Raw genomic sequence first — 11,391 nt, 5'->3', positions numbered from 1 at the left:
GATAGCTTTACAACTGCGTTAAAAACTACATAAGATGCCAGGCTACGTCACAGATATTCCTCATAATTTTCAGTGTAATTAACTACAATTTAACATTTCCATTGTCCATATTATTCCGATTTCTATGCCCACGATTCTGATCGTTTTCCTTCGATTCCGATCTTATTCTGAAATCCTGAGGGAGAATCAGAATTGAGTCATTGTTTTCTAAGTGTACAATTTATGTCGTGGACTTCGATATGTTGACAGGTGTTACTCAGGTTTTCAGAATACGCATCAATTAGTCTGTCTTCTGTCCCTTCTCCACTAGGATCAGAACAACTCTTGCCGTTGACACGCACCACAGAGTAACAATAGAGTCCAAGCTTTATACGATCGCTAACAAACATATTAAAATTTTGTGAACATATTCAAAGTTAATTGATAATTCACTTCCCATTGTATAAAGCTTTGACTTCGTGATATTTATCAAAATATAAGTATTCTAGTCATAAACATGGCCCCTTCTTGTTAAATTGTTAAGTATAGTGAGTGCTCGGAAGCCGGCGCCTGTTCGTTGGCAATCATGTTGTTCATACGTTGTTATTTTATTCAAAATTATTTACAAAATTTGGAACTTAATATTTTAATTCGTTAAGACCTAAACTTCAGAGAAAGAAACCTAATCTCACTTTTAAAGTGAATTAGTGGATACAATTTTAACTCGCTTTATCAAAAAGAAGGCCTACGGCCTGTTAATTTCGAAATTGAAGATGTTAAATTTATTATAATGAGATTGTTTACTTCAAAGAGAGTTTCAACAAACTTAATGGCGGTTTGCTATAATTTGGTTAACATTATATTGTTATTTCGATAATCATAAAATATTCAATGTCTCAACAGACTGTGTGAATGGAAAACTTATTTTCATATATCTATGGGTGCAAGATATTAGATAAATTATTTTTTAATTATACTTATAAATGTATCTTACACGATGTAGGTTTAATAATATTTATGTCAAAGACCGGTGGCCCGACCGCAAGCGGCCGCGGTCACCTGTCGTGTGTCGTCGAGCAGCTACAGCGCTCTGAGGCTCGGGAGCGCGATGTATGGAACTAAAAGCGAAGCAAAGTTGAATAAGCTGGATACTGAATGTTATTTAGTAGGCATAGCTTATTTATTTAAACTTGTATTATAAGAAAATATAGTCTTTATTGTAGAATTTGGCTCAAGTTTTGTTCTTTAAGTTTTATTACAGCATTTCTATTTTCAAATCTCTGCTCTCTATCTTTCAATTCATTTGTTTTTTTTTTTGTAAAAAAAAAGGTGTACATTTTCCCAATCTTATAAACCTGAAGGCCACCCAAGTTCTACGAGCTACGCCTACAATGCTACGAAGCTGTGAAAACTCGTAGCACAAATTATTGCAATGTTCACTGTTGCTTCTTCATTATTTGTATTATATAAGTGCGAGTGTCGTTCAATATTGTGTATAATTTATGGAAAAGCGATGTCATATCATGGTGTGATGAGTAGATAAATTTATATATATTATAATATAACTTATACACGTTAGATTACATAGCGGTTGCTGCGGCAACTCTCTCGCTTTCCTTCGACTGTAAATTGTTTATCTTTGCATAAATCTATGTATTTTATGTACGATGTAAGCTTATTACCTGATCGTCTGCTCGACGCAGAAGTCAACGTTGGCGGTTCTATCAGCAACGAATGTTCCTTCCCCGCCACCATCACAGAGTAGATAATAGGAACTTCTCGTAAAGACGAGACTATGACATTTTGTATTATTTTTTGATAGTTATAAACAATTTCGCCTTTCTTTTAAATCGCCGCGTTTCTAAAAGTAAGTCCCAATATTTTTGCATTTCATGATAATCATTATTGGATCCAAGTTATACGCAAACGATCTTTAGGTACATTGTTAATGATGTCCTAGACGACTCAATGTGCCCTAGTCTCCGCAATTATCTCCTCTGTGACGTCCTCACTCACGTTCTGTTATAGTTCTGTACGAGAAACTAAAGTTGTTGTCCACCGCGGCCGCTACACTGTTGATATATTTTTGCACCGTCTATCGTGGAGCCGCGCCGCCCGACGCGCCGCTGACGCGCCACTCGCTGCCTCAGCATTTCATTCTCAAAACCGATGACACTCAGTCCCTCAACTTTTATTATAGGGGTCGACAATGATTTAACTATTTTCCTTAATGTTGGAAAGCAAATTAATGTATAGACTGGAGGCATGGTGTCGACCAACCAATTTAAAATGTACCACCAAGTTGAAAAGGCCGTAGAGGGCGCGCGGCGGGTCGCGCGTCGGTCGTCTTTCAATTTCAAATGTATAAATAAATAAATGTTGAACTATTTTTGGTGTTTCATTTCACATTTTATATAATTTTAAATGTACCACAACGATTCGGAAGCTGTAGTTGAAAATGTTTCTGAAATATGACAAGTGATTTAAGGGTTCAGGAAAATGTTTCGATCGAGCGATTTGTATATAAAAATAAATGGCAAGTAGATAGATATACTTAAAATTCACTATATTAAGAAATCAGTCTGTAAAGTGTAGCGGATCACACGACAGTAACAGTGAACTGAATATCACGGCATCCGGCGCGTGACTCCAAGTCGCGGTGTGGGGGGAGGTCGCAGTGACTTGGGCAGGTTACGCTGGCCAGCGCGTGCGTCTCACACGATCTGCAGGCGCCCGTTCTTGTAGATGGTCTTCAGGGAGGGTCGGTCACTGGTCTTGCTGCTGTACCTAAACATTAAATACTGTTTAGTGTATAACAAATATTATGTAACAAATGAGCCGTATGCTCACATTTATCATTTTTTTTCGAACATAATGCGTCCAATCTAAGAGTATCTTGTCGTCAAAATTTGGTTTTTAAAGCCTCTAAGTATATTATTTAGTAGCTTCATATTTAATTGTCTCTGTTTTTTTTTCTCTCCAACAATCCTACTCCAGTAGTTTCTTTGAAATATCGTTAAAACAAAAATAAGTTTATATATAATTACAAAAGTGATCTCTGACTGTCGGTGTCGGTCCCGGTACTCTCCCGGCGCGAGCGATTCGAGCAGAGCGGCGCGAGCGCAATGAGCGCGGCGAGCGCGGCGCCGAGCAGCTGTAGCACGATGCACAGCAACGCGAACGAGGCTGCGCAGTATGCGTTGCGCGGCAAATCCGCGGAAGCTTCCTGGAATATAATCATAAAAGATAATTTTTAGTCAGTTAATTTCCCAGTGTCGGTATTTGTTGATCTTCAAGCAAAATAAATATGAAAAATTTACAATAGTGTTTTCGGCATCCGAATGCCATTTGGTATTTCAATGATACAGAAAGTAAATAAACTCTCACGTCAATAAGCTGATGCACCCTCTCGGGCAGCGGGTGCCACTTGGCGAGCACGGCTAGCACCGCGCGCAGGTCGTCGCGCGCCGCCGCCAGCTCAGCGAACCGCTGCGCCTGCGCAGAGTTCAGCCACTGCACCGCGCGGCCCCCCACCCACCACCCTGCCGCCACCTCGCCGATCAACAAGCTTAGCATGCATATCGCGTACTGAAACAACGTTAAATTGCATTTTAAACAGCACCTAATAAGCTTTCATAAAACCCTTATGTTAATCAGTCAGTTATCAAAGACAAGTTCGCATTTTCTGATTTAAGTGATATAGGTACTTGACAAGCACATAATTCTGTCAATCGTAAAAATACCCCATCAGTAAGAAAAAATATGTTAAAGTCCACATGATTATCGAATTACCAACATCATTATTAACTAGTAACCACTAGGTTGCATGCAGTAAAAATTAAAAAAAAAAATACCTAAAAGAAAAGCTATGTCACTAAAGGTTGGTCAAATTATAATCGGTCTTAAACAAACAAAAATAAGTAATTTAAATTGATAAGTATACGTGCAATACTCACCACAAATAAAAACCAGTAAGTTACCTCGTGAAATCACCCAGGCCAGACAGTCACTCACCACGAGCAGCAGCACGCGGCGCACGGCGGGCGAGCGCGCGGCCAGGGCGGCCGAGGCCAGGTGCGCCAGCAGCAGCAGCGCCAGCGGCAGCACCAGCAGCAGCGCGGCCAGCACGCGGTACTCCAGCGGCAGCAGCTCGCGCACCACGATGTACGTGCTGGGGTCCCACTTCAGGCGGGCCGAGGTGGCGATGCCAGCGCCCACTATCACCTGACACATAGGTATACATACATATGATCACGTTTATATAGCTTGCGGGGTAGACAGAGCCAACTGTGTTGAGAAGTCTGATAGGCCACGTCCAACCATTTGGCTTTAAGATTGAGATATGTAGTCAACAATTTATTAATTAGGTTTGTGTTAGGTATTCAACAATTATATTTTGATAAGTCTGTGATATATTTCTATGCCGTATGGTTTCCGGCACTAAATAATATAGGACCACTTAATTTCATCCCATGGATGTCGTAAAAGGCGACTAAGGTCGCCATTAAACTTGGTATTTGTCTTGTAGGCGAGGAGCTAGCAACCTGTCACTATTTGAATTTCAATACCATATAACTGAATGCGGCTTTTCAGTTATTCCAAGACTGTTTGCTCTGTCTTTACCGCAAGGGATATAGATGTGATTATATGTAAGTATGTTTGTGTATGAATTGCTAGTGATAAACCAAAATCAATGTAAAAAATTGATAAGAAAACTGCAACGCGGATGACTAACACAAGGCCGGCTCGAGTGATAATGTCTGTGCTACAAAAACATACAAGTTAATAAATTCCCAGAACAAAAGGCATTTCGCACATATACCTAATGTGACTGTGACTTTTATTCTATGTCAGCTAAGGGCAAGGCATCAAGTAATTTTTTTCGTTCCACTCTGGAACTAAGAGATATAACTATATTTAAGTCGCAAACATATTATTTCACCTTTTGACCAATATCAACTTTATATAATTAAATTGTAAAAGAAAAATAAATAAAATTCTAGGTGGCAAATTATTAATTCCGGGAAATGAATCACTAGGGGGAGAGACTGATAAGAATCGCAGATAACCTCTGCCATTTGCTCGCTTACGTTTGGAAGTTCATAATATAAACAAGGCATCAGATACGTGACTCACCGTAAGTAACAGGTTGACATGCGGCAACACAGCTGCCGCCACTCGTTCAGCGCGCGCCATCGGGAACGTAAATAATCCGGGGTAACTTCTAAATACCACCTTCAGGGGGGCCTTCTGCCTTAATAAAGCTTTGTCACTTTAACACAAGCTTTCCACTGCTGCATCCACACACTTTATATTTTTGTCTCTTAAACGGAAACCATAAGATGCACTCTGATTCAAATCGCGCCTGCCTCAAGATCGATGAACTCCATAGAAAACTGCTCAAAGTCCGTAATAACGTCCTTTTAGTTTAAGCTCGTCCATCCTATAGGGTTAAACCGGGCTCATGCATTTTGCACGCGCTGAATACACTTAAAGCACTTTAATACCTAATATAAAACGTCACAGGAATATTTTGAAAAATGCATTTAAAAATGTAATCGAAGACAATATGCGCACGAGCATGCGCGAGCCACGATGAGGTTGTGTACTTGGCCGGATAAGATACACGTTATCGGTCCACTATCAGTTCGATTACCAACAAATTTGTTTGGCTCCCACCGGTTCCTGAGTTTTCATTACCTACTTTGTATAAAACACACGAGCTGTCGATCGCACGAAAACTAAATAGCGAATGTCGGATGATAATGATAGAACACGATTCGCGTTTTCGGCGAAGATAAGAAAGCATTTTTTTTTTAAATAGATACAATAGATAGATACGGAAATAATAGGTGGAGATTAAAAATTCTCGATAACTTTAACTTAATCAATAACTTTAAAATTGACGGCCTCTGTGGCTCAGCGGTAGTACGCTTGTCTGTGACACCGGAGGTCCCGGGTTCAAATCCCGGTCAAGGCATGATGAGAAAATAACTTTTTCTGATTGTCCTGGGTCTTGGATGTTTATCTATATAAGTATTTATTATAAAATATAGTATCGTTGAGTTAGTATCTCGTAACACAAGTTTCGAACTTACTTCGAGGCTAACTTAATCAGTGTAATTTGTCCCGTATATATTTATTTATTTATTTATTTAATCTTCAATAAGCGATCTTTTAAAAATCTCCATTAAGCAGTATTCAGATAAACGTTCCATAGCTTCCTCTCAACAAAGCAGGAACTGTTGCGTTCTCGTTCTCACTATCTGATACAAAACTGGGTTACTGTTAAGACAGTTTACACACATGTACTTAATTTGCAGCTGTCACATATTATGTGGACCATATTCAAGATCATAACGATACCAAAGGATTATAACGGCAAACAGTCGAAGTAGTACAGCAGGTGACAATAAATGTAGATAGGCAATTTTAACAAAATATATTTTTATGTCACTAAGTACAATTTTTGGTCACATAATTTGTATAATTAATATTAAAGCAACGTTACTGACTATTCACAAATGAAATTACTGAGGAAAACTAATAATTATTATGCGTTACGTACGAGCTTCATACCTACAAGCTTACAGTAAATGAAGATTTTTTGTAAGAAGTCTCATCCTGGCGTGTTCCCAGTTGCACCCCCTGCCGCAACGCTTCGGGACCACTTAGGTTATTCTGTTAATAATAAAAAAATTCAGCTTTCGTTATTTTTCACCGATCAACTAAATAGTTCAGTAATTGGCAGCAGCACAGCAAAATAGTTGGTAATTTTTTTCTTGAATATATTTTCCAGCTCGCAGCAGCCTTTCCCTTCCTTCTCACTAATTCTGGGCTTGTTTACAGAATCCCCTACCCCTGCTTCCAGCCGACATCTGGCTGCAGCTGCCAGCCTCGCGACCGCCTCGACCGCCGACTACTATCCTTATCTTTGGACCTGCAAAATAACAAGTTCACGTGGAAATCTTTATGACGAACACAGATGTATACAGATACATAGCCAAATTTTTTAATCCAGATTAAAATGGGTTCAAATTAAGTTAAAGACATATTTACATGCATGCATGCATGCATATGATCACGTCTATATCCCTAGCGGGGTAGACAGAGCCAACAGTCTTGACTTTGTGATGGAATTGAGGTTCAAATAGTGACAGGTTGCTAGCCCATCGCCTAAAAGAGGAATCCCAAGTTTATAAGCCTATCCCATAGTCGCCTTTTACGACATCCGTGGGAAAGAGATGGAGTGGTCCTATTCTTTTTTATAATGGTGCCGGGAACCACACGGCACATATTTTGTGGTTTAGAATACTAATGTAGCGAGAGCGATGATTCGGCTCGACCGCCACCAAAGGGAAGATCTTCCGCCAGGCTAGGTGTTAGGCCTGGGGAACCGCGCGACAGACGATGTTGTGTCGGAGGTTGTACATACAGCTCCAATCCGTGAAATCTTTGCTTCGCGATTTAGGTTTTTCGCTGTTTATGACTGATAGCGCCGCGTGATTATATTTTTTAGTTTTGTTTCTTGTGGCGTATAGATATCGCCACAGTAACACAAATTTCTGTTTATTTAGTTTTCGCGGGAATTTCGGAGGTCCTCTCTGTGTACACCCCCACACCACACAAGAAACCCGTTTCTAATCTCTTGGCCCAGTGATTGTGGCTGTGCGTTATGTCAATCATCTCTTTTATTTAATTATTGTTCCCAACATCAATGTTTCTTTTGTAAATCTAATTATATTTCCTATCTATAATTATTAGACAAATATAAATACGGAACAAAGATTAGTGTGGATTCAGAGTCGCTTCGTGTAAAAGCTTGACTAACCCAATCCAGAATCGTGCCGAGAAGACGTGTAAGACTTACAGCAGAGTGGGCTGGTACTCGGCGCTGGAGCCACTCAGCGGCCGCAAGCAGCGGGGGGTGCTCGCGGGAGACCGCATGTAAGACCTGAAATTACACATTAACCTCATATAACTGAACTACACTTAATGACGCACAATAGCTGCCCTCGTAAAAAGTAAATGTAATGAGTGCGAAAGTTTGAAATGACATTGGTCGTTGAAGAGCATAAGGGCAAAGGTTAGTATTGAAACTAATGTTATTTGTTACATGGCTGAGATGGGATTTGAACTTATGCCTTTATGCGTATCACCTAACCGTTTCGACTAACGCTGCTCGGATGACAAAGTATGTTTAGGTCTATCTGGAACTAACTACTTACAAAAGCAGCGTCTTGTTGTCTGCGCGGTCTGCTGACTGCTGTCTCTCCGCGGGGACCGTCCCCAAGCCTGCTGAAGACCTGGAGGCAAGGATTGCCAGCAGGAAGGCCAGGCACTGCAGAACAGCACAGAACACCGCGCACGCCCCGGCCACATACAAAACGTAGGGCCTGTCGGGGGTCAACTCCTGAAAGCACATTTTTAATTATTCGATGTTTTTTTTCTCAGCTACATCCTGATTGAGGTGTTCGAAGATCTAGATAGGCATGAGATCCTTCTTATAATAAGATAGTTTTGACAACGGAGTATCTCGTAACACAAGTTTCGAACATCTCAGTATGAAATTCTACCTATTAGCCTGCAAATTCTTCTAGTTTTTGATCGTTATTTATAATAAGAACTTTAAAATAAACTAACCTTAACAATGTCAGCATAGATCTTGTTCCAGCTGAATGCCGCCACGAGGCGCTGGTCAGCGACGAGCAGGTACAGCCGCCAGCACAGCCACGCCGCCGCGCACGCCTCGCAACACACCACCGCCGCCATCATTGCCGAGTACTGGAAACAAATTCACTTTTATAATCATTTTCAAAACTTGGTAGAATAAAAAATAAACAATAATTAGGACTTACACAACCGAACTTTGTTCTGCTTCTTTGTCGTTACCTTTCTACGTGGAGTCGGTACAGTATTTTAGTTTTTTCTGACTTTGTTGTGTTAGTCAAAATTGTCTATAGTCTAAAAAAGAAACAATGTTTGACAGAGTTCTAAACCTTATAAAGTGGTTTTTTATGTACCCATAAGTAGTTTTTGTAAGTATGTTAAACCTGAAAACCCACCTATAGGTATTATTATTCGTGGCAGGCGGGGACGCAACCAGAATAAACGCGAGAATGTTCATACATTCACATTTTATCTTTTACGGGGGAGACAGAGCCAGCAGTCTTAAAAAGACAAATGGGCCACTTTAAAAAAAGACACCTACTGTAATAAGAATAGGGCGGCGCCAGGTCTTGGCTCCGAGTCCAGCCTGCAGCAGTAACCCCAGCAAGGTCAGGGTCGCCGCGACCGAGGTCAGCGCGGCGGTCGCTACACGACACTCCAGCAGTAACGGCGACCGCAGAGGATACTTGGTGGAGCTGGCGAAGAAGAGCAGCAGCGTCGCCGTCGATAGCCCCGCCCCCGCCATCATCTGTATTCAATGACGACAAATTAATTATTGGTGAACGGCCGCAAATAAAGAGTTTGATTCATCCAATGCTTTCAAATGACACAGAATTAGATTAAAGTATAATAAATCACTTGGCGAATGTATCCACAAGCAAATGAAAAGTTTAATAGCTTTTATGACGTGTAATAGAAGTATAATTTATTAATTACATAAACTGACTAGTTAATGGTTTTAACGGATGACTCATCTATTATTAGAGCCGAAGCCACCTCACAAATATCGCTAAATTGCAGCAGGATCATACCATGAACCTAGACAATAATTCTGCGATGTAGATTTTCTCTTAAGAAATAAATCACCCAAAGTAAAAACACTCTTTGACTACTTTCTTCATGAGGAACGATCATAACTTTGATTTATTAAACGTTTTTTTGATAAAATTTAAAATCCCAAACCTAACAAATCGTAACGATATTGAACAGAAATCTGACGAATTTTGCGTCTATATGTACGCCATAGCTCCTCAAATTCATTCCATAATTTGGAAAGACCACATCTCTTTATAGGTGAATATTATCTCGAATACCAACTCCTGCACTGTACTATTAGATCTCACCATCAACAGCAGATTGATGTACTGCAACATGACGCACACTAACACCGTCATTATAGGAGTCTGTTTTTTAAACTTTTTTATCAACTTCACTGCTTCTTCTCTTACAAATAAGAATAACTTTTTTTGTCTAACACACCAATCACATTCCGAACACATGAAATATTTCAAATATTTTTTTATATCTCTTTTCTAGTTCGAAGCTCAACTTTCCAGTATAAGTATTTCTCACTTCACCAGATTCATTTTGACTTTGTTTTATTGCTTTGTCGAAGACACCAGTCATTTCACAAATACATCAAATATTTCTAACATTTTTCTTCATTTCATTAGTTTGATGCTCAACTTTTTCAAAAAGCTCTCCAATATAGGTATTTCTCACTTCACTTGACTACTTTTAAGTTCACCTTATCACTACTTTGTTAAAGACACCAGTCACTTCACTGCAAGAGTTTAACAATCTCCAACATTATTCTTCACTTCACCAGTGCAAAGCTTCACTAGTCTGATGGTCTACTTTACATCAAAGCCTTACCAAATAAGTACCCAAGTATAATTATAAGTTCACTGTTGAAATGTTCAACTGTTTGTAATTAATGTTTTCCTTCAAAGTGCATTGGAACGCTGACTGCAGATAACATGATTCCGGTGCCGCTATCGGGCGACTGTCGGAGGACCCATTTTGCTGAAATGGTCATTTGTTGGGAACCGTGATTACTCATTCCTCATGCCTTTGTTTTCCTGTTACTGTTACAAATTGTAATTAAATTGCATTCATATTGGGGCTTTCCTGGTTAAGAGCATATTCGCGTTATTCGATGAGTAGCTTCAAGTTATTGCAATGATTAATAAAAATTCTTTACATATTTTACAAAAAAAGCAGCCTCTGATTATAGTCTGACGCAAAAATGATTGTATTATTTTGACTTGTTTATCGATGTATGTTACTGCTGTCGGGAACGCGGCATCTCTTCAATGAATAAATCAGTTCGGATGCGGATTTAGAATAAAAAAAGGCGACTGCCATGAATAACGGTTGATCTATACCTACTCACTTATTTCGATGGTTTTTTTTTTAAATGGTTTCTATAGTTACTAGTTACTCGGGGAGCCTGAGAGAGAGAGAGATAGAGACTAATCTTAACAAGTACCTACGACATACACGGTCATTTGAGCTGGTGAGTGTACCTAGTTTCCGCTTGTGTACCCTCATATTGCAGGCTCGTTGTGTCAATCCCGTAAGGTATCAAGACGTAATGTGATGTTTTTGCCGTGTGGTTCCTGGCACTTTAGAAAAGCGCCACTCCTATGGATGTCGTAAAAAGCGACTGAAGGATTCGACATGATCCATAAAGTTTAGGTTCCCACAAAGGTTGAGGAAGTCAGATGATGGTCGCTTTGT

The 11,391-nt window shown here is 39.8% G+C and overlaps 2 protein-coding genes across 2 annotated transcripts; both read right to left on the bottom strand.

The window, feature by feature from the left end:
- Positions 1 to 2,528: 2,528 nt before the first annotated feature.
- On the bottom strand, positions 2,529 to 5,738 carry LOC106134112 (uncharacterized). Its single transcript, XM_013334082.2, has 5 exons — positions 5,116 to 5,738; positions 3,994 to 4,203; positions 3,367 to 3,567; positions 3,027 to 3,205; positions 2,529 to 2,766 (listed from the first exon to the last, which is right to left on the bottom strand). The coding sequence occupies exons 1-5, from the start codon at positions 5,173 to 5,175 to the stop codon at positions 2,694 to 2,696; spliced, it is 723 nt and encodes a 240-aa protein (XP_013189536.2). The 5' UTR covers positions 5,176 to 5,738; the 3' UTR covers positions 2,529 to 2,693.
- A 2,465-nt stretch (positions 5,739 to 8,203) lies between these two features.
- On the bottom strand, positions 8,204 to 10,642 carry LOC106134077 (uncharacterized). The gene is made up of 4 exons (XM_013334034.2): positions 9,993 to 10,642; positions 9,191 to 9,397; positions 8,623 to 8,763; positions 8,204 to 8,392 (listed from the first exon to the last, which is right to left on the bottom strand). The coding sequence occupies exons 1-4, from the start codon at positions 10,146 to 10,148 to the stop codon at positions 8,204 to 8,206; spliced, it is 693 nt and encodes a 230-aa protein (XP_013189488.2). The 5' UTR covers positions 10,149 to 10,642.
- Between the last annotated feature and the right edge of the window lie 749 nt (positions 10,643 to 11,391).

The sequence above is a fragment of the Amyelois transitella genome, chromosome 8, assembly GCF_032362555.1.
Source record: "Amyelois transitella isolate CPQ chromosome 8, ilAmyTran1.1, whole genome shotgun sequence".
NCBI lineage: Eukaryota > Metazoa > Arthropoda > Insecta > Lepidoptera > Pyralidae > Amyelois > Amyelois transitella.
Note: the sequence above shows the minus strand (reverse complement) of the source record. Positions and strands in the feature narration are given on the sequence as shown.

Excerpts from the sequence above, each read along its gene's own strand:
- LOC106134112 (XM_013334082.2), bottom strand. The coding sequence starts at position 5,175 with ATGGCGCGCGCTGAACGAGTGGCGGCAGCTGTGTTGCCGCATGTCAAC. Across the intron at positions 3,568-3,993 it reads GCCGCGTGCTGCTGCTCGTG|TACGCGATATGCATGCTAAG; the intron begins GTGAGTGACTGT and ends ACGTTGTTTCAG. Across the intron at positions 2,767-3,026 it reads GACAGTCAGAGATCACTTTT|GTACAGCAGCAAGACCAGTG; the intron begins GTAATTATATAT and ends TTTAATGTTTAG.
- LOC106134077 (XM_013334034.2), bottom strand. The coding sequence starts at position 10,148 with ATGTGTTCGGAATGTGATTGGTGTGTTAGACAAAAAAAGTTATTCTTA. Across the intron at positions 8,764-9,190 it reads GCCGCCCTATTCTTATTACA|TACTCGGCAATGATGGCGGC; the intron begins GTAGGTGTCTTT and ends ATTTGTTTCCAG. Across the intron at positions 8,393-8,622 it reads TCTATGCTGACATTGTTAAG|GAGTTGACCCCCGACAGGCC; the intron begins GTTAGTTTATTT and ends ATGTGCTTTCAG.